Source organism: Dryobates pubescens, chromosome 17 (assembly GCF_014839835.1).
Source record: "Dryobates pubescens isolate bDryPub1 chromosome 17, bDryPub1.pri, whole genome shotgun sequence".
NCBI lineage: Eukaryota > Metazoa > Chordata > Aves > Piciformes > Picidae > Dryobates > Dryobates pubescens.
In genome coordinates, this window is record NC_071628.1 from 15913105 (window position 1) to 15939477 (window position 26373).

The following is a 26373-nucleotide window of genomic DNA, read 5'->3' on the forward strand; positions in this document are numbered from 1 at the left end:
TAGCTTTGTTGTTCTTTGCCTGGAAGGATTTTTTGTCAGGTATCTTTCTCACACCTGCACACAGATCCTTGAAGTTTCAGCAAAGTGGTTAAGCTATTAATGATATTGTAAAGGAAAATATGTAGGATTTACAATGTTGAGAAAATCTGTCAGTGCCTGCAGGAGGGACACGATATAAAACAAATGTCTGTCTTTACCCATTCTTCTTAATGCAAATAGATTTTCCTGCCTTTTTTTCCCCCCTTACCCAGTTGTCATCATAGTTGTGTTACCTTGGCTCTTAAGAACTGAAAGTGATACCACTTTAATCTACAGATGGATTCTCCAGGATGCAACTACAGATTGATGTAAGCTGCTGAGCTTCATCTATTCCAGCCTCTGTTTGGTATCAAAGAGAGTATTTAGATGCTACTTAGACTCCTAATTTATTAAAGAATGTCAAAGTTTGACAGTTTTCATGCAGTGTCATTACTGAACAACAGAACAGAACCAAACATGGTAAAGTGAAGGAGTAGTAGTAAGTATTCTCAAACTTACTTATATCCTGCTAGCATGAGAAAGAAAGTTTGATAAAATTGCTTAAAAGCAATTAGTCCCTAGCACTGGCCTTTCAAAAACAATGTGCAAAGCTAAGCAGTAACAGCTGTGTTTCCAAGATTGTGTCTTTTTAATTTTCTATTCAGAAGTATTCCCTAATTTTATCCTAGTTTGCAACTACTCAACATTAGGTAAGAATGCATTTTCCCCTTCTTTTTAAAAACTCATGATGTGGATGTCTTCATCTAAGCTAGTTGTTTAAGTTGTTTGTAATCAAGAAGAGAAATGATTACTTCTGGAGTGTGACTCATTTCAGATGATTGCTACAGAAGGGTGTTTCTCTGGGTTGATTACAAGGGAGGCTGGGTGAGTAGTCAGGTCAGGTGGTTACGTCTGACCTTGCAGATATTTATTTACATGATGAGGGAAATGATTCCTACTGTTTGCATGAATGTTTTTCTTACTAAATGTATGGATTAAATGAGTAAGAGGAGTCTGTTGCAAAGAGTGCCTCAAAATTAAGATGCACAGTTGTTACTAGTATGTTTTACAGATTTCTGCAGATCATTAAAATAACCAGTGTAGGCACTTTAAAACAGCCTTTCTACCTGCCTAGCAAGATTCAATTTTATTCTTATACAATATTTGATAACACTGAAATATGATTACTGTTTCATAGCTTTGCTTTGGCTCTTACATGGTCAGTTCTACAACTTCTAGAAGAGAAATGCAGCCCTGAAATGAACATTTGATAGCTTTGGAGGTCCTTAGTTAGCTTTAAATGCAACTAGATTCTTTGTTTACCTCCAAGATAAATTTCTGAACTCTGTTGAAGGAACCTTGCCTAAAAGGTTTTAAGTTTTTTTTTTTTTAAACTTTCAAAAGTTTTGGATTACATTTATGAACGTTTTTATTTCCTGCAGCAGGGTGTTTGGGAAGTAAGAATCAATTCTGTGGTTGCTAGAGTTTAAAGGGAACTATGAAAGCTGACAGTGCTCTGCAAGAATGCAAGAGAAGATGCATATGTTGGTGAATGGAAATAAGCCAGGATAACATCTTCTCTCATATGCCTCTGCCTCTCCTTGCACAAATCCAATTAGCCGTCTCTAGCTGTACCTCTATCACTTCTGTTAAAGCCAGTGGAAATTAGACATCTCTCTCTATCAATTTTGAGCTGGTTGCTGATCTGTCAAAACACCCATGAAGGTTGGCAGATTGACCTCAAAACATTTAAGAACTAGTGTTCTTAGATACTGGCCTTCACTGGCAAAACAATTTCACTGGCAATTTCTCCTGGCCCTATGTTACTGTATTTCTGTTTGGTTGTTGCTTTTTTGTTTTAGTATGGATTTTAAAATAAGGTTTAGGGGTTTTGTTTTTTATTTTATTTTTAAGGAGCTCTACCACATACCAAATGGTATGTCTCCAGGGAAACTCTCCCATGGGATGGTGTATGGCGTTGTGCACCGAACTGACAACAACCATAAGAGAGAAATGGTGGTTTATGGATGGTCAGCTGATCAACTGAAAGAGGAAATGAATTACATTAAAGAAGTGAGTTATGCTTTCAACTTCAAAATTTGTTAGATATCCTTTCCATATATTTATGTAGAGCTGTGAGTGTGAATGGGGTGAATGATGTCTAGCCCAACACCTAAATCTGAATTTGGAACCTACTTTGAAGCTAATGGCTTGCCTTATTAGTATCCAAGTTGGGGGAAAAAAACATGCTGTATACCAGGAACTGAGTGGTCCTGACTCAGGGCCCCTGTGCCAAGTGATACTTGTTAATGCTTGCTGTCTGGACTACAGCTATGCAAGAAAACTGCCAAACAGATCTTGGGGTTCCTGTAAGCAGACACCTGAAAGAATCAACTTGAGCGATATGGTATGGTGGAAGGAAGGTATCCCTGCCCTTGGCAGGGAGGTTGGAACTAGATGATCAGTAAGTTCCATTCCAACCCAAACCATTCTATGAATTTGTGAAAGTCTTTCTTCCTCTGCTTCTCATCTCCCCTAAGCTTCCAGTTTTGAAAAGGCTCCTAAATTAGGTGACATAGTAAAATAATTTGAGTATATTTTGGGGCAGCCTTAAAATAGTCAGCCTAATAAGGATGACTTTGTGCTACTTTCTCTGTTCATGCTCATTTATCGTAATTGGCAGAAGCTCTCCTGAAAGAAAAATCCCTGCATTTCTGATGCTGCTGGTTTCTGTGCTTTAAACTCAGCATCTCTCTTCCTGTCAGTCCTTGGTTCTTAGGCTTTGTCAATAATCCCCTAATTTGCCCACAGCAAATAATTTGACCTTCTCTTTCCATCCACCTTCACCACCCAGGAAGCTGTCAGTCAGTGGTTATCGTGTTACACTGATAATGCAAACTGAGTTGATACAAAAGAGGGGAACATTGAGACAAGCCAGCAGCGTAAGGAGATTGTATATATGTGTGCTCGTAACATCTGCTTGGCCTTTACCTGTCAGCACTTCCTTCATTATTCACTGTTTGTTAGCGTCCAGCATTCACCATGTTTAAGTTCTCACACTTGCAGTTAGGGTATGCCATTACTGCAGTGCAGGCAAGGCGTGCTTCCTACCATGTTTCTCATCCCAAATAGAGTGCACAGTCTGACTCCTTGCATAGGTTTGGTAGCCAATGCCCTTTACTGCAGTGCAGGCAAGGCGTGCTTCCTACCATGTTTCTCATCCCAAATAGAGTGCACAGTCTGACTCCTTGCATAGGTTTGGTAGTCAATGCCCTTTACTGCAGTGCAGGCAAGGCGTGCTTCCTACCATGTTTCTCATCCCAAATAGAGTGCACAGTCTGACTCCTTGCATAGGTTTGGTAGCCAATGCCCCTCTTTCTGGGAGGAACTGAATATAGTGCAGAGATGCCAGAAACATCCCCTCTTGTACAAGGCCATTCTAATATTTTCCCCTTGCTCCTTCCCTAAGCCTGTGCAGAGACAAGGTAAACTCACTGACTAGGTTATCAGCAGTCGGTGTTTGGTAGAGGCTGGGGGTGGAAAAAGAGGAGTTTGAATAGTTGGAAAGTAGACTGCAGATTTGAAATCTTAATGATAAATTTATGTTACTGTTTTGTTTTGCTATATATGAGCCTAGAAGCCTAAAATTAAAGGGTTTATCTTCAAAGGATACTTGGAGAAAACTAATCACAGAATCGCATTTAAAAGTGAAGGTGTATAAAATCCATGTGTGGATTTTTATTTTTTTTCAGAAGGAAAACATTCTACACTCAAATTAACTTTAATTCCTTTATTTGAATTCCATTATTTGAATGATTAATTCACAAGTGTTTAAGTGGGTACAGAGAAGTTTAGAATTACTCAGAGACACTTATTGATATCATCCCTATGTAGACAAGTCTAGAGACTTAAGTTTTTGTGTTGCTCTTAAGAGTAAATCCTGTTGATGAAAAGGTAGATTAATAATGGAAATCACCAAAACTAACAGTGAAGGGCACAGGAGTAAAAATAAATAATCATGTCCTAGTATAAACAGTAGCATCAATAAGTTTGATAAAGGCTCTTGATTTTTTTTCTGACACCAGGTGAGAGCAACTCTGGAAAAAGTAAGAAAGAAAATGTATGGTGAATATGATGAAATGAAAAGAAAAATACAGCAGCTTACGAATGAACTGAAAGTAAGTATAGTTTCAGTTGTAAGGAAATCATATGAGAATAACTGTCCTGGGGTTATCTGGAAAATTATTTTTTTTGCTTCAGAGCAGAACAGAAATAATTTCTCAAACCACTCAGTTCATTGTTTCATGTGACATCTGTACTTTTCTTTCTTTCTCTCTTTTTCCCCTCCAGGAAGGTAAAGTAGGACAGGGATGCTTTTGAGTCCCTGGATTGCCTGCTTTTTGGAAATAAAAGAGTGATCATGATAACATTGTCAGTGTGTACTGGTAATTAATTGAGATGGTTGTACCAGTAAACTGCCAGGTGAACTGAATAAATAACTTGCATAATTAGGAGTAATGTGCAATTTGGTGTCATCTCAACAGACTTTGCTCTATTTTACTGGCTTTGTTTAAACAATATATGAAAAGTAGCAATGTTCTTTAGTATTACAGTGCTTGACAGTTTTAAAAATTACTTACCCTTTGGATCATAATTGAAGTTTTCAATGGTCAGTTGATGCCCTCTCCTTCTCATATGCTGCTTTAGCAATAAAAGCTGCTGCAGTCTGTAGAAGTACCCTTCATATTAAACTGCTGAGTTCTTTGGTCCAAAAAAAATCTCCCTGAAAACTTGCTGTGCATTTTATACTCAACATTGATTTTCACAGCCCTGGTTCAGATGAAGCTTTGACAATTAAGCGTATTCTGACTTCAAGGGACTGGGACTCAGAGCTGTGCCCTTCTGACATCCTCATTTGGAGGCTGTCAGCTTCCTGTATGCTGTATTATGTATAAAGATCAGAACTTGCTGTTAAACTGGTGCTTTTATTCTGTTGCAACTAGTCTCAAAAAAAATCCAAACCAAAACAACAAATAATCACCAACAAAACAGAAAAACAAATAAATAACCCAGACCTGAGTGGAGGAGAGAAAGAAAACTGAAATCTGTAAACTATGTTAAATAGTCTTCATGATGCCAACAAGGTGATTGGCAGTATGCATATAGGGAAATGCTGATCCTTTCTAATCAGCAGTGGTGATATCTTGCCCTTCCAGACGTACTGTCAGAGCAGTAGAAGTCCTGCACAAGTCTGAGTACCTGTTAATTGAGGATTTCTGACCAGCTCTTCAGGATCTCTAGTTCTACAGCAAATGAGCAGTTTATGAAGCACTCTAAGCACTCCTTCTGACATAAATGGCACATTACCAGCCCCCTTTCTTTAATACCTCAGACTGCCTGAAGTGCAAGCATGGTTCTACATAATATTATGGGTTTTTTTGTTTGGTTTTAAATGATTGCCATTTTATTTAGGCATCATGTTTAAAATCCTTTATGTACTCTTTGCTTCAGCCTTGACTCACTATGCTTTTTTCCCATCAATTTCCAGGACTACTTTTTGTTCATGAACTTTGAAATGTGTACTTTCAGTATCCTGCCCTGGGCAGTATGCTTCTTCACACAAGCTCTTATCTTGAAACTTTCTTAATCCATCCAAAGTAATTCTGCTTTTGTTTATTTGCTTTTACAAGAGCACATTTATGCAGGGTTAACAGTAACTACTTGGCTTCTGCATCATTTGTTGACCTAATCTCTGTGTGACTTGGTTGCTAAACACTCATTGTTCTCCATATCAGTCCCTAGTGTTCTTATGTTTTTATCAAAATGCAAATCTGTTCAGTCTAAGAATGCAAGCTGGGCTGTCCTCAGTTAGTAATATAACTGGCCTCAATTAGTAATATAATTTCTCTCTTTATTACTGGATGGTTTATAATTATTTACATTGTTTAGGTTTCTTAAATGATGTTTTGTGCCTTCCCCTCCACAGTTTAAATGTGTGTGTACACAACAGACAATGACCATTTTCACAGAACAAAGCTCTCTGATGACTTCTCCAATCTGCTTTGCATTGTTTCATCCTTACATTTTCTTGATGTTTCTTCTTCACATTCCTGACTAGTCAATTCCTTCTTAATTAACACTATTCTACAGTTCACCCAAATCTTTCTAGATTTCCTCTTTTCTTGCATTCTGCTTTTTATGCTGTGACTTTTTAGTCTGCCCACTCTGAGGATAGAAACTTTCTCAATAGACATCTGACGAGTGTTGTCCTTTCAAAAAGAACAGCTTTTGATTATAGACTAGTAATAAACATAGATACTTGTGCCTTATTTCTGTTAGTATATTTGGAATCTGAGTTTGGATGGTTTGTTTCTGAGGTCCAAGAATATGGTTTGAGGCCTGTATATTTTAAGCATCCTAGTATGAATATTAACCAGACTCTTCTGTAGGTCCCTTTGAAAGAATAGGTAAACTTGATCATTATTCTATATAAAACTTTTGTTTGTTTGTTTGTTTTTTCCCTGCTCAGGTGACAAATGCTCATCAGGAATCCTTAGAGAATCATGTGCGAGTGCAGGCTGCAGCCTTAGATAGCTTTAGTGAAATGAACAGCTCCTTGACGTCAGCATCAATAGACTTGCAGGTACATTTTAACAGCTGTTTCACAGCTGACAACTGCCTTTTCTGACACGGATTTAAAAGCATACTTAAAACATGGATGACAAATATGGATTCTAACACTAAACAAGCCCATAAAGTACTGTCTTGTACATCTAAGGCAACTAAATTAGGAAACTTAAGAAAAAATTTGATTCCAAGACCTGTGTGTTTTAAAAACCTGTTAAAAAGGTTAAAGAAAGTGTAACATCCCAGATGAGCAATGGTGGTCAACTAGTAACAATGGATGAGGAGAAGGCTGAGATTCTCAACAACTTTGTCTCAGTCTTCACTCACAGCCCCTCTCCTTATGGCTCTCATGTTGATGGCCCACAAGATGGAGACCAGGGAGACAAAGTCCCTCGTACTGTAAGCAAGGACAAGGTGTGTAACCATTGGAGGAACCTGAAGATATACAAGTCCGTAGGACCTGACAAAATGCATCCCAGAGTCCTGAGGGAATTAGCTGATGTAGTTGCCAAGCCACTCTCCATGATATTTGAAAAGTCCTGGCAGTAGTCCTTTCTTCCACTCTCCAGGACCATCAGCAAGTTTGCAGATGTTACCAAGCTGAGTGGTGCTGTCGACGTGCCATAGGAATGGGATGACATGCAGAGGGACCTCGACAAGCTGGAGTGGTGGATCCAGGTGAACCTCATGAGGTTCAACATGAGCAAGTGCAGGGTCCTGCACCTGGGCCAGAACAATCCTTGCTATCAATACAGACTGTGGGAGGAGGTGATAGAAAGCAGCCCTGCAGAAAAGGACTTGGGGGTACTGATGGACAAGAAACTGGGCATGAGCAGACAATGTGTGCTTGCAGCCCAGAAGGCAAATTTCATCCTGGTCTGCATCAAAAGAAGCATGGCCAGTAGATCAGGAGAGGTGATTCTGCCATTTTACTCTGCTCACCTGAAGTATTGCATCCAGCTCTGGAGCCCTCAATAGAGGAAGGACATGGACCTGATAGAGCGGGTCCAGAGGAGGGCCACAAAAATGATCAAGGGGTTGGAACACCTCTGCTATGAAGACTGGCTGAGGGAGCTGGAGTTGTTCAGCCTGGAGAAGAGAATTCTCTGGGGAGACCTAATAGCAACCTTCCAGTACCTAAGGGGGCTGCAAACAGGCTGCAGAGACAGTTTACAAAGGCCTATAGTGATAGGACAAAGGGCAATGGCTTCAAAGTAGAGAAGAGTAGGTTTAGACTGGATGTTTAGGAACAAGTTCTTTACCATGAGGGTAGTGGAACACTGGAACAGGTTGCCCACGGAGGTAGTTAAGGCCCCATCCCTGAAGATATTCAAGATGAAGCTTGACAGGGCTCTGGGCGATCAGATCTAGTTGAGGATGCCCCTGCTTACTGCAGAAGGGGTTGGACTAGATGACCTTTGGAGGTCCCTTCCAACCCAGACCATTCTATGATTCTAAGGAACGGTAGTGTACAATAAAGAGATACTGATCTGCAGCAGAATAATGCCACTAGTCATGTTTTTACAAAATGTCTAAGGTGAGAATCTGATTGGTTCTGTATTGTGCAAAATGGTGTATCTCCTGACTTACTCCCATCTTCACTGGCTAATAGACATGGAAATGCCATGTTTGAATGCTAAACACTTGTGAGACTTTGCATACCTGTGAAATGTGGGGGAAGGGGTAACATGGGAATGGATTTTCTGTTTTAAAGACTTCCAAATTCCCACATATTTGAGCTGAACTGAAATGCTCCTGCTTTCTTGTGTGTCACAAGTTTTCTTAGGCTTGTGCATTTTATTATGTAAAGCATGGCCTTTGGAGAGGAAAAAAAGAAGGCTATTGGTAATAACATCCATACCAAAATGTATCCAGGTTCTCTTTTTCTTTTTTTTTCTTTCTTTTTTTTTTTTTCCCTTTTTAATAGTGTTCCTGGACTTAATTTTGCTGAGCATGTTCCTTGTGGAAGTATCTTCTAGCAAACTAAATGCAACAAAAGCTATAATTTTAAATGTTAAAACTTGCAAAACTGTTCCCACGGTATTAACAAATCAGCAGAGTTGTAAATATTCTGTCTGTTTCATAATCTCGTGACTATACCAGTTCATCAAATTATTGGTGATTTTTAATATGTGGTTTACTTCTTTCTTCTAGAAAACTCTAGTGGATGTTACATTGGAGAACACTGATATACGGGAACAAATAAGGAATTTAAAACATACACATGAACAATCTATGGAGAAGCTGAGAGAGAAGCAAAAGCAACTGGAAACAGCACAAATTGAAAATCAGTTACTGAAATTAAAGGTGCGGTACATAAACACCTCTAAAAATACTGCTCAGTAAGAGCATTAGGAGTAAGTTAAATTAATTCCTTAGGCTTATTTATAAAGGGTTCCTTATTCTTCATGTCTTCATCATTCTGTAGAGCTGACATATTCCTGTGAATCGATACTGGTTTAATAACAGAGAATCTTGGCTGTCAGCAGTCAGTCTTTCCATAACATGGGGCTGCCATTTAGGAATGTTGGCAGGTGGAAATTAACCATTAAGTTGTTTTTAGTGTCCATTGCTGTAAGTAAAGGAATATTGTAAGTCTCCATAGTGCTGAGTGCTACAAGGATGTATTAATGTTGAATTTGTTTATTTGGTATCACACAATTTTTAATATGTAATTTGTGAAGTCTTGTGAGTATATGGTCAGCAGATACATGCTGTAACAGCACCATGGAAAGAGAATGAAACTATTTATTTCGTAGAACTGCAAGGGAATAAAGCACAAACTGCCAGGTTTTATATGCCAAAAAGCTTGACCATTTTCTCCCCTTATCTGCCAAATATATTCCTTTAATCTCCTTAAGAAAAATGAACATCTCCTCCCAAAATAAAATAAAAAAATAATCCCTCAACCCACAAAACTTTCTCTCTTGAAATTGCTCAAAATAGACTAATTTGGTTATAGTACTGTATCAGAATTTGTCACTGTGAAATTAAGGTGACTGCTCATTTATTCATGTTGTCAGAGAAGGTGTTTCTTTTTGTCTCTCTACTGACTTGCACTCATGCTTAATGATAAAGAGAAAACATTAATGTAAGTGTATTTCAACTTACAATTCATGTTCTAGTTTTCTCTCGTAGTGAAGCTTTACAGGCTATAGTAGCTATATTTTATACCTGTAAATGTCAGCAGGAAATAACAAGAGGGATAAAACAAAAGAAGAAAGCAAAGACTGAGATTTCAAAACAGAAATTTGGACTTTACTATGATCTTAAGGACATGTACCAACAAGCCAGGGGAAGGTATGTCTGCTTCTAAGGGCAGAGAGACACAGGTTAAGTCCCAGTTCAACTGAATGCTTAAGGATTTATCTGCAAGCATGTCAAGGTCTGCAGAATGTGTGTCCTGCCCTAATGAGGAAAAAGTTTAAATCTTGCCCCCAAAGTTGAAGTTTTATTAGAAAGCAAGTGAATAAAATAACTCCTTGCTGTCTTTGAAAGTTAAACAGGGGTGGATGCAAGGAGTCAGTACAAAATCCTGGAGGTTAGCAGCTGAAAAGAAGTAACTACCATATACCATGATTGTTTTCTGGGTGGGAGAACACACCCATATAGCTTATAAAGTTTGGTTTATTCATACAATCACAATAACTGAGGCTGGAGACATTGCTTAAGAGTACTGTAATGGAGACCCTGATGCGCCTGCCTTTTTATGCTTGTTTTTACTGTCTTCATTGTGCAAGCTCTAAGCAAAGGAATGATGGAGACACAGTGCCAGAGATCATATTCCAGTTCAGTGAATCTTGAAGTCCCTGGGTTTTGGTTGTTAGTTTTCTCTGAATCACAATTTTTTCAGGCTTCCTGAAATGTGGGAGGTTTTGTGCTGTACTGAAACGTTAACTCTACTCTCTCGTGCAAAGTCCAGGTTATTGCCCTTGCCCCAGTGTTGGTCTAAGGGAGCTGCCAAAGGGGGCAATTTGCAGTACCAGTGGAGTCCTTCGGAGCTCAGTTCACTTTCAAAGGATGAAATACAATTTTACCCTGTATGGGGAGTAAACAGCATGTTTCCACCATGTAAGTTAAACACAAGGGTTTAATAAATGTTTCAGTCCTTGTGAAAAAAAAACAACCAAACAAACAACAAACAAAGAAAAAAAACACCCCACACCAACAAAGAAAAACACAAACAAACAAAACCCCTTAGTCATCTGAACCAGGTATTTTGTAGCTGTGTAAACTGCAGTAAGGATCAGTTCATTATTCTCCCAGATTACAGTATATTCCTCCTCTTCCTGACGTTTTTGTAGCACTCATAGCATTTCACTATAGCCTTGTCTGATTTACAGCATCTCTGGTAAGGGACCCAAGTTCTGGACTAGCTGTTTCACTTTTATTATGGTTTACAGGCTAGATGTGTTTAAACTGAGAATATCCTATCGGCAGTTTAATCAGTGAGGGTGTGGTTCAGTCAGTGTTGTGAGCCAACAGAAGAGGGAAATCCTGTCTCTGAATTACCATTCTTGCCCAGTTCCCTGTAGCTGTAGTAAAGTTTCTGGGTCTGTGGTTAAAAATTAACCCTTCCACCCCCCAAGTATATTAATTTTAAGTCTGATTGCTCCATGGTCACACCAGTTCTTATGCCTACACAAAAAGCAGTATGTTAAAAAGCAAGAGAGGAGGGAGAGTACAGCAGTGTCTTTAATTAACAACAGGTCTGGATTAAATTAATTACTGCTTTGAGTGTTTGTAGTCATTTAGAAACAGGAGTTGAGTCTAGACAATCTCTAAATCTGTGCTTCTATACAATGGGGGAGACAATATCTTTTGAATGGGGAAACAAACCAAGTGATTTTGAGGCTGTTATTGAAGGGCTCAGTAAAGACGCTTAGCCTGGTCTTGGATAAGCAATGACTAATTAATTTCAGACAACAGGAAACTTCATGAAATGGTAACTTCTATACATTTCAATTATTTGTATGCTGGCAGAGTGTTGTAAATGATCTTGATGCAATTGAAAATCTGCCTCAGAGGTGTCAAATATATAACAAGATGGAGCTGAACTTCAAAGGATTATTCTCGTATCATGTGAACTCTGTTCCTCATGCTGCCAGCAGTGCTGTGTTAATTGATGCGTCAACTTTCCCCTCTCATAGGTGGAATCATCACAGGAAGCCAATGCTGAAGTCATGAGAGAAATGACAAGAAAACTTTATAGTCAGTATGAGGAAAAAATGCAAGAAGAAGAGAAGAAACATAAAGCTGAGAAAGAAATCCTCCTAGTATGTATAGTCAGTCTGTTAGAATGTTGTGGGCAACATTTTTGGTCACATAATGCTCCAGAGCTGACATGTCTTCCTTAACTCCTGTCTCTGTGACTAGTAGTGCCACAGTTACTAAACTTTCCAAGCTGTTGGGTTTGTAGGGCTAAGAAAAGAATGTGTTCAAACATAGTAACAATAATGATAATGTAGATTTCAGATTTTAAAATGCAATAAACTGGGGGGGTTGACTTCTGGTTCTCTTTAAAAAAAAAAAAAGGAAAATATTTTTACTGATAGTTTAGGAAGGGGAGGGGGAACAACTTCATTGGATGCTCCTGGAGCAAGAACTCTTTGTGTCCCATTTTCCCTCAACCCCCAAGTAAAACATTTCCATGAGCAGCTAGTTTCAGTCTTTTTCTGATAAAGACTAATAACGCTGATAAAGACAGATAAGAACTAAGATTGAAGGTAGATTTCCCAGCCTCTTTATTCATATTGTTTTATATGTGAGCAAAGTACAAAGCTGAACATGACAAATGTTGATACTTAGAATTCAAAAGCATATTTTTCTTATACTCTTAATTCATGGCACCCTCAGAAGTGAAAACCAATATCTAAGAAATGGGTAAAAAATGTTCTCAGTTTTTCATAATGGTGCTTTACAAATACCTATGCATTTCAAAGTGCTCCAAATCTTTTGTTCTGTACAACTCACATTTCGGGTTACAACTCTTCCAGAGTTCTGGGCAAGTATTGTGGAACCCTTTGGGCTCTGCTTAAAAGCTAGTAGCCTGGCTCTATGGCCTGAAAGAAATTAATTTAAATTTCTCATTGATGCATTGGTTGTTAATGCACTGCAAATGTTCTTATCTGAAGGAAGAAACTAATCGGCTTCTGAAGGCTATTGAAGAGGCGAATAGGAAGATGGAGATTACGGAAACAAGTATTCAGGAGAAAGACCAGAGAATCGGTGAGCTGGACCGGCTGATTGAGCGCATGGAACAGGTATGAGTTAGTTGATTACCATCCTTAAAGAAAATGCTGAAATGCTTGGAGGATTTTAAAAAAACAAAATAAAACTGTATATTTTGTCTGTTGGTAGTACCCTCCCCAGTGACATACCATTGCTATTTGCATCTGATTAGTTATTTTATCCATATAAGTAAATGGTCCTGCACTGCCACAGAGACACACTCTGATTAAGTGGTTCGCTATTTTTCTAGTGGTCTTCACAGTCTGGGCTGCCTAAAGCATCAAAATTTAGTAAATTAACCATAGTTTTAAAATGACCTTTCAGTCTTCCCTCAGTGTGCATAGTCTCCTAAGCCTAAGAAACTAGTTGAATCTCCATCCCTGGAGGTGTTTAAAAGATTCCTACATGTGATGCCAAGGGACATTGTTTAACTACCAGATTTGTCAGATAATAGTTGGACTTGATGATCTTAAAGGTCTTTTCCAACTGAAATGATTCTATGAGAACTGATGCAAAATCTCTTAGAAATGCTGCTGGTAGGTCCATTAATGTGTTTTAGTTAAGAAAATAGATCTTACTGTCTAGCCATTAGTCTTGACTGTAATTGTATCTCCAAATACACACATGTAGATGAAATGTTGAACTGAAAGCTTGAGACTAAAGTGTTTGGAGGGGATTTTGTGGTTATGTAGAAGCCACTTTATTGTCCATACAGATATCTGTCTTAGATTATGGCTCAGAATATTTTGAAGAGAGAATTATTTTTTTTTCCCCTTTAAACCAAAACTTAGGTTCTTGCTTTCCTGTTGTCATTAAAAACTTTTAATTATTCCTCTCCCTTGCTGAATATTCTCTGTGTAGCTGAAATTGAGAGCAGATTTTTTACAATTTACTTCTAAAGCTCTAAAAGCAGAAATGCTTTGAGATGTTTACCCCTTGTGACTTTGGCAGCAGTACCGTACATCCAGTTGTAGCAGTTTTCACATTGCTGCTTTTTATTTCCTGTTTTCCCTCTTCTCTTTTATGGACTTTGCTCCAGGGCAAAACTCAGTCTAGTAGTCAGATGATTATTATTTTAAAGTACAGTTAAGCCTAAGAGTATCACAGCATGTCTCTTGGCATTGTGCACTTCATCTGAATCTCATTTGTTGAACCTTTTCAGGTATCTGAGAAAGCTTTGTCTCTTCTGTCTCAAAACAATTATGGTGAAATTTCCTCTTTGTTTTCTGGTATCATTCACCGAACTGAGAATGAATGTCATTGTGTCATCCTTAGAGTGAATAGTGTCACTCTAAATGGTATAAGAGCAATTCTTTCAGAAGACTCCTGTGCTCTTGGATGTAATCTGGCATTTCATTCAGTAGTAGGCATCCCATTATCTTTGAAGATGCATGCCTTGCTACCTAAAATACAGAAGCAGAAAGCTTTCTGGTAGGAGGATGGTATACTCTGTGCTTTCAAGCAAAGTGTTTTTTTTTCCCACCAGCTCTAGTTATTAAAGTAAGTATTTGTTAATGATAAATAGATTTTTATAAGTCAGTCTTGTTGGCTTGACTGGTTTAATGTGTGTTTGCATGGAGCCCCTTTTGTCTAGTGCTTCCTGATCTGTTAGGAGAATTAGTGATTACACTGAGAAATCATTCAGCATATGCCTCATTAGTAGCTCCACTACCTTTATCTGGGCTTCAGACTACAATTTGTGAGTATTAATGCAGTGAAGAAAGGATTGCAATATAGTTCTTAAGTACAGAGAAGTTTCTTCATGTTGATTATTTAATTTGCTGCTATCTGGCTGATAACTTGCAGAGTAAGACTGAACGCCTCCTAAATTCCCACTGAAGTTGACAGCAGACGCATCTGTTAATTTGTGTTGGACTCAGTCCCCATGTCCTCATACATCTTCATAGGCTCTGTGCTGGTGGACAGGGATATTCTGGGGAAGAAAATAGAGCAATACCTTTTATCTCAACCTTGGACTAAGAGATCTTTATATTAGGGATAACATGGAAAATTTGACATTTATGTAGGTAAAGATTGTGACAACTGACCTATTTTATTAAAAACAAAAATCCAGTTTCAAGTACAAGTGTGTATCTTTGAATAGGAAATTGAAAATTCTGCTCTTATTTTCATTCTTACCTGGGATTTTGTTTTTATGCATTCTGTGCTTCTTGGATATAGGAAATGCATGAATTTGGTTTAATCAGTTTTTATTTTAATTTCATAAATGATCTTTTGAATTGCAATTAAATGCTCTGTGAAGCCTTTACATCTTGACAAATGGAGAACTGAAAGATGACTTTTGTTTTTTATTGTTTAGGAACGTCATCAGCTGCAAAAACAACTTGAACTAAATGAAATACAAATATCTGGAGCAAAGTCTGAAAACAACTCTGACAGTGAAAGGTGAGATACATCTTGTCTGTGGAACTTCTCGCATTGCTGGGAATCTTTAGGGGTTTGCTTTTGAAGACACCTGAATTTCACTTTTTCTGACTTTAAAACTGCAGTCTGGAGGAGATTTGAATTTAAGTTTATTAACATATACCAGTTTCACAACAGAAAACACTTTGGTGCATCTTTCTTAAAAAGTCATTTGCAAACACGCAGAGAACATTGTAGATGGAAGAAGTTGTGCCACACTTGTCGATTGCATTTTTCTTATATCTGCATTCCCAAATTCTGCACAGTGTTATCCTGACTGTGAATGCTTTCATTTTCTTCTTCTAAACTGCTCAACACACTTTTAAGAAAAAAAGACTTTTGTTATCCTGTATCAAGCTGCAGGACACCTCCTTTGAAGAGATGAACTCTTGAAGAGAGCAAGAGTTCTGTGTGTAACTGCCAGAGGCATTTTGGGGTTTTTTTTTTGCATAAAAGAGGGAAAGTGAGGTTGGACATGCAGTGCATATGAACATGTGCACATGGACAAAATTAAAGTGTGGAAGAAATCTGTGGTGTAGAATCAGAGTGCAGAAATAAACTATGATGTTATCTGGGGAAATGAGGGTGATATTATTGGCAATGAGACTTCTGCGAATGGTCATTCTGAAAAGCATGAGGCTTAGAATAAAGATCTCGTGGTGCGGTAGGACTTGGATGTACTGGTTTTGCCCACAGGTGGCATGTGCATTCATTACTACTTCTTTGGGAATGACAGAGCACCATTACCAGGAAAAAGCAAGCTTCAAGCAGAGTTTCAAGAGAAATCTCTCCAGCACTGAAATAGCCTAACTGCCATTGGAATGAAAATCCTGTCAGCCATTCAAAGGCACTGCTCAAGTGCATAAAGATAAACTGTAAGCAGAAACTGAAGAATTTTAGTGGATTACAACTTTTGTGGAATCCAGAAATTCTGTTTGAATATTTTGGCACCTTGCTGTTCTGTAGGAAGCATAAACATAAAAGGAGGTCCCTGGCAAGAACATCTCACTGTCTGATTGTGTTGATCTGTGTATGTGACCAACTTACCCAGTAATAACAGCTTTTCACAGCAGCTTGTTAAAATAATAATTTAAAGTGAAGAGATGTTGCATACAACATAGGATATGGAGATGAAAGGTAATTGCTTTCTTCTTCTACATCTAGATAACAGATACTCTTCTCAGTTAAGTGTATCCTGCTTTACCTATGTGGCATAAAAAGTTATGTTGCAGTACAAATGGGAAAGGCAGCATTCAGGCTGGCATTTGTGCAATGTATGCAAGCACACCAGGTTGCACTCTTTGCAATGAAAGTCTGTTCTGAATTTCTTTTTACCTGTCTGTACCCCCAGCCACACACTTGAGGAAGGATCTCTGTTCCATTGCTATCAGTGCTTAAAATTCTGGATTTTTCAATGAGAGAACTAATATATGCTACAATTGCAATCAAAATGTAAATTGTGGTTTTGTGAGACCTTAATACACAGGATTGAAAAACCTGCAGCAATGCCTCGATTTTCTGAGTCCTTGTCAAAGTGCTGCAGTTACAGCTGTAGAGTACTTCACTGTTAATAGAGACACTTTCGGTGGGGAAATAGCATACAACTCAGTTATTCATTGGAATCATGTCATACAGTTTGCCATCTGCTGTTTTGCCTTAGAATGGTTCTTCTATTTGCAGCTTCAACAGTTTCTTCTGCTGATCACACACCAAGATGAAAAAAGCCCCTCCTCCACTTCTCAAATTTTGTCCAGTCCTGAACCCAGCAGTATATAAGTTTATTTTGTCAGCAAATGATGGCCCTCTTTGAAAAATTTCAATAATTTTACATTCAGATATAAATGGAGGGTCCCATGGCCAACATGCCAAAAACTTCCCTGTTGTCTCTTTACATATTCTTGAGCTACTTTTTTGGCAAGTTGTCAAACCAGTTTGTGGCAGGAATTCTGTGGGTGTTCAGTTTCAGCGTTAAAGAGATTTGAAGAAATGCAGAATCTATTTAAAGTGTCATACACACAAACTTAAAACATCAACAACAATTCCTGCTGACTGTTGATGAGTTAGTTAATACTACTCCAGTTAGCATTCTGCTACTGTTGGCATCTATGCCAAATCCTTGACTCAAAGCTTCTCTGTAACACAAGAGCATTTAAAAGAATGCCAGCAGATCTGCATCCTGGCTTTTATTTAGTAGATATTTCCAAAAGGTTTGTAGGTGCTAATAAGTTAGGATAAAACTGTCTTTCTGATGATAAAGATCTAGTTGTCTAAATGCCTTTCACTTCAAGGAAAACCAGATTTCTTAAAGAGATGAGCTCTGTCACATTGTTTAACTGTCAGCACTTCAGGCTCTGAGTAAGCACACCAGTATGTGAGACAAAGGTGAGTTAACCTGGGTGGAGACAGCCACTTTGACTGAAAGACTACCATTAAAATGTACTTTGCTCAAATTGGCATCTATCAGTGGACTGTGCCTTGCCTTCCTCTTGACCTGGTCTTTCTGATTTATGGTGGGACCGTGGGAGGGTTGCTCTTGTTTTGCTTATACTGGGTAGCTCCCCCCTTATGTACTTTCCATGTTTTCTAGGTCACAGCATTTGGAGGAGGTAGCTGCTAGTCTAAGAGAGCGAATCAAACATCTGGATGATATGGTCCACTGCCAACAGAAAAAAGTCAAGCACATGGTTGAGGAGGTGAGATCTAATAATACACTTATGACTCTTTTGGGAGCACTGATTCCTTTAGTACACAATCCACAGAGAATTCTGTTCTGTGTGCAATTTCCTTATGCCACCCTGGTTACAAATACAGTGTAAGATGATTTAAGCATCTGGAGCTAGAGAAGCAGAAGGATTAGGTGAAAGCACTTTAACTTGGTGGTTCTGGGTTATATACTGTGATCTTGAGGCTGACACCAGTTTTGCAACTCTTTGTGGTAGTCCAGGAAATACAACATAAAACTTGCAACTTAATTTGAAAAATTCAGAGAGTAACTGCAGAAACAATGCAGACTAGTCATTAAGGATGTCCTTCCTGTACAGAAACGTCAGGCAAAAAAAATGCCATTTTGCTTTGTTTTTCAGTGTGGTTCCTCAAAGAAATAGGCAAGTAAACAGTTTTTTACCACCCATCTTTTTAATTACCCTGATCTTGGGACATCATTTTAGCTGATAGAATTTCCTGTGAAAGTTTAAGTGGCTTTCTGCTTGAAAGCTGCTTTAAGCTGCAGGCTACCTACATACTAAGAAATGGTTCAGCAGTCGGAAGACTGTGATTGCAAACATTTCCATTTCTCCAAATGGATGAAAGAATGACATGGGAAACAGGCAAATTAAGTTTAAATTAGAGCTTTACAAAGCAGGCTGACAACACTATTTTCACTGAGCCTTGCTATTGCTCAGAGTATAGGCATTCATGAAATATCTTTTATTTGTATTTGGACATCACACATTTACAAAATCAAATGTTTGGAAACCATTCTAACCTAAGGCATTCTTTCTGCATTCACAATGTAGTACTACAATGTACTTCTGATTAGACATGGAGTTTTTCCTTTTTTAATAAAATATAGCAGTAATAATAATATATACCTATATATTTACCTATATCTGTTTTGTTTTATAAGATTCTGATGCAGTGCTGCTGTATGATCAGATGTGTTTATTACACAGAGGGATGCAGAAATAGCCATCTTTTTGCATTAAAGTCTTTCTATCACATCATCAGGAAGGAAGACTGGTGTAAAGTCTTCAGGTTGTGTTCCTAGTTGAGCTTGCCATTTTCACTCTTGTCAAGCATCATAGCAGGAAAGACTAAAATCTTCATACTAACAGTCTTTATACCATGGTATTCTAGTAAAGAAAACTCCAATCTAGTAATCCAGTCCATCTAATTAATGGATTATATGAACAATTATTTAATCTGTATCTCTGTAAACCAACCATCCTATTATGAGCTTTTTTGTGTTCTAACCAAAAGTTCTAAAGGACTTGTCATTTTGTGATACATGTGGCAACGCAGATGACTCTAGTAATAAATAAGAGGATGGTGGCTTAAGATTTACCCTTTATTTCTAAATGTATTTTAAACTTCTTGATGTAGCTTGATTTCTAGTGAGCTGCCCTGGGATAACAAATAATTTCAGCTCCACAGAGAGTTTTGGCAAACACAGGTATAAATCTTGGGCCAATGATTGTCTCATAAATACTAAGTTTAGTGAGCGAGTTTAGTTTGCTGATTTCTTCTAGTGTATCTCTGCTGGTGCTTTCATATACACAGAAAGCCTTTCTAGGTCTTTTGATTATCCTATTTAACAAATTGAATGTTAGGTGACCAACTCAGTACTTAGCTGTCAAATATGTCTGCTGTTAATTGATGGCTGACTACCTGCTCTTCAAAAACAATTAAATCTCCTTAGAAATCCTTGACTGCCATGGAGCCATGGGGAACACATTTTTGCTCTCTCCTTTAGTCCTTATGTGGTTTAGTTTTTCTTTCAAATTGACTTCCTTGAGAACAACATGAACACTTGTAGCTATACCTGTATTTTCACTGGTGAGCTAACTAAAGCCTCCTGTAACAGAGGGTGGATCAGGTCAGATGGTACCAAATATTTCACTTTATGTTAGTTTTTGTTTTGTGCTGTCTGTGGTTTGTGTTTGCACTATGTTTGAGGAAATAACTACAATATTGTTGGCGTGCACTGTTTTAAACCAGACTCTTAATTAAAGGCCTAAACACTTTAACAGCACAGTGAAGAGTAGCTGTCCACTGTGTGTGTGGCAGGGGGGTGGGGTGAAAAACATTGCAGTTATGTGTGGCTTATCCATGCATGTGGTAATTTTCATGATTGCATGCCTTTTATGTAAATATTTAAAATAATTTTAGGCTCACTTTAAGCAGAACTTACTAACTATGCTAAAGAAGCTGAGAAATCAGCAACAAAGGACTTCTTAAAATGTAGGCTGTTGAGAAGGAATGCTATCTGAAGAGCCTGTTCTGGAGTTCACTTGACAACTAGTGAACAGCAGCACCAAACATACTTTCTAGAATAAAGAGGAAAGATTTTGGAATTGCACTGCTATTTAATTTCTAGCAAATATGTTCATCAGGGTGCATTTGAATGCACATCCTCTTTACATTAAATCTGACCATATACTCATTGTTCCAATACTTTCATGGCTGGTGTTTGTAAAATAACGTTCTATCTTAGGGTTTATGAGGGTAATATAATGATCAAGAACTTGCACTTAGATGATAATTTTTTCTTTCTCAATTGTATTAAAGCAGCTAGAAAATCTGCTTTATGAAAACTTAGCTACTCTGTTGCATGGAAAAAGACTGGGAACAGGCTAACCTGCAAAACTTTGACATGGAAAGAAAGTAAATAGTCAAAACTATCAGCAGTGCTTTTCTTAGAAGCTGAAACAAAGCTCCTATAGAAATGGGGTGAGAATGATGGCTAAGCCTATGTTTGCTTGATTACAGGATGAGCTTTGTTTAGTATTAATCTTGGTATATTCAAACAGATTTGAAGTATAAATGAGGGGTTTATTCCTTCAGTGTAAACCACAACAGGTTTATGCTGTTATCATCTCCAATTTCGACCAGGTGCACCTACAGAAATGAACAGAATTTCAAAAGGGTGCTGAACAAAGAAGTTATGTTGCTTCAGACTCATATGGAGAACTGTCATGTTGAGATTAATTTTCTGTCTGAAAAAAAATAACAGAATAGATTGCTATTCAGGCATTTTTAGGGAAAGATGATGGATCATTTGCAAGTGACAGATGCAGGACATTCTATAAAAGACCAGCAAGCAGTTAGGAGGAAGTGAAAGCTTTACAGTGGAGCTTTGTGATGCAGTAGGCAGCTCTAACACCTCCACATTTTGATGGCATTTAAAAATGCCATTAGTTAGGTTAGCAGGCATGCAGGAAAGGTAGTGCTGGCAGAGAAGCACCAAATGTAGGAGGCCGTGGAGGAAAAGCATATTAAAGCCTTTCTTTTCACAGGAGCCATCTTGGTGGTACTGAATGCAGTAGATATGTGACCTGTTGATTTGAGCCCAGGCAGAAAAGGGCAATCACAGTTCGCTGTGCTTACACTCCTTTGTCAAAAAGAATTTGCTTCAGATTTTTTTTTTTTTTGCTCTGAAGAGGAATCCTTCCATCTCAGGCATTAATAGAAGCTTTCTCAACTTGACCTAGTCAGACAAGTCATGAATTAAACAGGAGCATGGAAAATAACTTTCAGAAGAAAATAAATGGAAGAAATAAATTGGAAGTTTGCTGGAGTCTGTGACTGTCAACATCTCAGTGTGTTAGATCCCATGCACAAACTATTTTTCAGCCTCATAGGGATTCTCTCTTGTGAGAGCCAAGATTGCAGCCCATGAGAACACCAGCTGAGCAGAAAGTTACCCTGTATAGTCTTAAAGCCTCATGTTCTCATTAGAGAGATTGCAGATGATTTAAGTCTGGCACATATATCCCTATATAAACCTGTTTGCTGTTTGTTCTCAGCTTAGTGCAGTACCTTTTACATGAAATGCTGGCAGTTGAAATTGCAGGACCTGCACTTGGCAGATGGGTAGAAACCCACCCCTTTTCTCATAGTATCTGTATCATAGCAGGCTTAAAAAAAAATAATTAAAAAAAAAAAAAAAAAAGAGAAGAGACAGATGGCCAGAGTGGGTCATCCAGAACTCAGTAGTGAAACTGCTGAGCATTAATAATGGTAGACTTGATTAGCTTGCTTGTTTGTTCATTCTTTGGGTTTTGGGTTTGGTTTGGTTTTGACCCTTGCCATTGTAGTCGTCTAAAAGCATGGCTGGGCAGAGAGACTTTCAGGAAAAACTCAGTTTGATCAGCGGAGGAAGAACTTTTCAGAGAGACTCACAGAGGGGAAGATTAAAGCATGTAAATTTCAGGCCCTTCCACTAAGGTTTTCCAGTGCAGAGATGTAATTAGTCAGGCTGAAGCAGACACAGAAATGCTAGGGGAGCACATGGGATCCTGCTACCACATTGTTTCTTTAAGGTTTGAAATTGCTGTGTTCTGTGAGAGGGGTGAAAGCTTGTCTTACTCAGTGTGGTCAGTCAGCTTATCCTTGTCTGTTCCAGCTTTATTTCTGAGATGTGTGCAACTGACATTGAAATGGACTGCACTTTCATGGCACAGTAACCTCATTTTATATATAATATTGTTTTCTTGTTGAGAAGCAGGAAAGGGAAGGAAATAAGCATTTACACTTTGTAAGCAAGGCAAGTGGGTTGATGAAGTAATAGGGAGCTGTTGTGAAGGAGACTGAGAAGAGAAAAGGGTATTTGATTCTGTGCCAAGAAATTATCTACAGAACTCAGATTTCACATGAAAATCCCCTAACTACTAAATTGAACTGTCTCTAGGTCATGGCCCATGAGCTGTTCTCCAGCTTTAGTCTCAGATTCGTTGGATAATAAATGGTGACCAAACACCAGGGAGAAGCTGTATCGTGTTCTGTTGCAGAAGATACTTGCACAAAAGGACCAAGAACTAATGAGCAAATGATATCCCAAATACAGAAGATAACTCTGTATTGTGTGAAATTTTCTCACCAACGTCTTAATAAACAGCTGAAAACTTCTGTATCAAGATAATACCAGTTTTAATATGGAAGTACAGTTTCAATTTTAGGTCAAGCAAAAGAAACCTCAGAAAAGCATAGAGGATGAGAAGATGGAATCACCAGCAACACACAGCTGCCAAGTTCTTATTAACCAAAATCTGCATTGTGTATTATCTACAGTAAAAACAAAACAACACACAACAAATGTAGAAAGAAAAACCCACCTTGGGAGCTTGGAGGAAGAAGATAAACAGCAGAACATAAATAACTCACCACCCCACCAATTCAAGCGTTTCACATGCCTCAGTGGACTTGAGCAATGCCATACATTGCATATCTATTGGCAGAAGTAGCATCACTGCCGGTGTTTGGCAAGAGTGTTTGTATGTGCACAGCATCAGCTCTTTCAGCTGGGAATTTCTTGGCCAAATCATTAATTAGTAAACTTGCACATTACTAAGGTAGTTCTTAATAAGGTGGGTTGAACTGTTAGGCAATGTGCTGCTGTTTATAACTCACTCGGACATCTGTAGCCTGCTTTAGCAATAGATGCACATCAAAGAGTGGTGTCATGTGTCTGTATGTTGGTTTAGGAAGATCTCTACCTTGGTACCTTAACTTAATCAGTTGTTATTATTTCTTTAAATACAAGTTTTAAAATACAGCAAGTATTGAAGTTGCTCAAGTGATTTAAGGAGGATTAAAAGCCAAAGATGCTCATTCCTATTTACTGCATTATGTTCCCTAACAAAATTTCATCACACTTGTCTGTCTTTCATAAATACCACTAAAAGTCCAGTGAAGTAAGGGACTGAGTCAAATCTCGTTCTAGTCAAACGGCAGCTCCCTCTGGGAATTCAGGCTGATGTTGCAGTGTCCTGTCTATCCTGTTTTGAATCATATGTGTGTGTTTGTCCTGTGTTCAGCCATATTTGTGACCAGTTTGTTCATCTCTATATCAGTGTTACATATGCACACTCCACTAATGGTAGATTAATAAGGAAAATACATGATACTTGAATAATACATAATACTTAAATATAAATATATGCTATGATAAATATTTTAAACTAATGGATGATAATACCAAGTGACAGATGTTGATTGAGTTAATCTAACAGCTGGATCTGTTCCAATTCAATAGACCACTGTATATTTCAAGCCTCCAGCACTGTGTCTAAGTACACAGAATAAAATAAAGTTTGATATTTCAGACTTTCTTTATAAAAGCTCAGCAACTGGATGCCACTTCAATTTTCTCTTAAGATGCTTTTTCCTTCTGCTTTAATTGCTTTGTAATTCCCCTCTCTGGAATTTTGACACCCCTTCTAATACCACTACTTGCATCTCCAGCATTTCATTAGAGTCTCTTTCCTTTAGGTCTCATGATTCAACTCCTGACTGTTCTTCTTAGGTGTTCTACCCATGAGATCAATTTAATGCTGTTGTCCTGTGCATCTAACTTTCTGTCTTACTGAAGCAAAGTTTAGTTGCATGGTGGAGCAAGAAAAATTCAGAAACACAGCTGTTTCTAGGAAGTGTTTACATAGCCCATTCAAGTAGCATGACAATTTTGTTTAGTATTTGAGGACACATAGTAGAGACTCCATAAGGTGCAGCAGTGAGAAAGAAACAGATCTTCATTGATGGGATGGACAAGAACTGAATTTTCCTGGAGCTCCTGCAAGATAGGGTGACAGTCTGGAGAGTCTGAGTGACTTTGAGAGGAATGACCTCAAGGTTTCAGAAGGAGGCAAAAGCATGGAGGTGGTAACAGCAATAGGACTGAATCAAGGAGAAGAGAGTTTGGAAAGAAGTGCTGTGGCTATATTAATTCTGAGCCAGTGAGTTATGTGCTGATTCAGGTATTAGAAACTGGAGTGGGTATGTGAAATGTAAACCACACCCCCAACACAGTTTGCAGGAAACTTTGTGGATACTATGATGAGGAGAGATCAGGTGCCCTTCCTGTGCCCAACAGCTGTGTGTCAGGGATTGAAGTGGTGTGACCCAAGAGCTCTGAGCTCACAGGCACCCTGCCATGCTGGCCAGTCATCAGGTGCAGAGCTCCTGAGCAGTGTCTGTGTACTGAGTCAGGGAGTTCACCTCTCCAAGCTGTTACAACACTGCAGGGAATGCTCGCCAATTCCCCTGGGATGGCCTAAAAGCACCTGATGCCCCTCAATTCCTGGCAGACCAGATACATTACAAACTGTCACTTGGGCTTTGTAGCTCTTCCCTTCCCAGTTTTAGACCAGTAAGCTGTCTCCCAACAGGAGAAGGTAAAGCAGGAGCAATGAATACAATAGGGTGAGAGAGGTAAGAGAGAATAAGTGGAAAGTGAGTGATGGCATGGCCTGGGTTTACCAAATTCACATTTTCACTGTTAGCAGAACTGTTTTGAAAGAAATGAATGGGTCATTAATGTAAAATGATATTGCTAAATAGGTTGCCAATTTTGCTTGTCTGCTTAATGTGGACTTGAATGTTGTAGAAATACTGGTAGAGACATGGAGAGAAAAGAACAGCTAATCAATCTGATAGTGTAAGTCTGGTCAAGAGGTAAGTGCTAGGGAAAGTCTGTCTGGGTACTTCTGGAGAAGTTTAGAAGAGGTGCTGAAGGGTGTACCTGAATAATGCTTGTAGAAAATGATGGAGAAATTGGAGAGGGCAGTTGTTCAAAAGCCAGATTTGGGAACAAGTTGCTGAGTTGGCAGTGAGCTGAAATGCTAAGACCTGCAAACAGAGCAAGGATGAGATGGATTATAGGCCCTGAGAACTGGGCTAAGAAAATGTAGAAACATTTTTGTGATAATTTTGTCCTGGAGTCTGTCCAGAAGCAACTCAGATCCTAGAGTCAGGCAAAGGAAGCTGAGAGCCTTTGGCTTGCACTGATTTGTTTTTGACCTTAGCCTATTCTGGTCACCACCTTGGCTCTTAGTCAGTATTGTGGCTGACCATCTTGTTTCTCATTATCTTTACTTTATACTCAAGCAGAAGTAAAAATCTATTGCTCTGCCACCTGCTAGTTGTTCTTGTGCTTTATGCAGATCCTTGAAACAAAGACTTGAGTTGTGCAATACAGGTTTATGGTGCTGTAGAGGTTACCACCTCATTTTAGCACGCCATAACTAGCTTTTTTTCCCCTTTCTTTCTTTTTTTTTTTAATCAGTGACATTAAGTAGCAAGGCATGAAGGTTGGTTGGTTGGTTTTTTAATATGTTTACCTAGTATCAACGTTGTGATCCAGTGTTCATGTTACATTCCTCTCTCACAGGAAACCATCACTTTTACTTTGTGCAATGTGACATATACAAATGTATTTCAGTAAGTTTGCCTTTTATTTAATACACTGATACATTAATTTAACCCCCTAAAGTTAGTGATGTTTTTCCTGGTTTTTCTGTGACGCATCCCCTCAAGCATTAATCAAATCAGGTTTGCTGACTCCTGGTGCTAATGGCG

At 38.5% G+C, this 26373-nt stretch overlaps 1 protein-coding gene across 2 annotated transcripts in view; it reads left to right on the top strand.

Moving 5' to 3' along the window:
* MYZAP (myocardial zonula adherens protein) overlaps window positions 1–26373 on the top strand; it is a 53229-nt gene that overhangs the window by 23314 nt on the left and 3542 nt on the right. For both annotated transcript variants that reach the window (XM_054168768.1, XM_054168769.1), the window contains 8 exons: window positions 1933–2091; window positions 4104–4196; window positions 6548–6661; window positions 8800–8952; window positions 11796–11921; window positions 12780–12908; window positions 15197–15282; window positions 17888–17993. In XM_054168768.1, the coding sequence (XP_054024743.1) occupies window positions 1933–2091; window positions 4104–4196; window positions 6548–6661; window positions 8800–8952; window positions 11796–11921; window positions 12780–12908; window positions 15197–15282; window positions 17888–17993 (966 nt within the window). The remainder of the gene's footprint in view (window positions 1–1932; window positions 2092–4103; window positions 4197–6547; window positions 6662–8799; window positions 8953–11795; window positions 11922–12779; window positions 12909–15196; window positions 15283–17887; window positions 17994–26373) is intronic.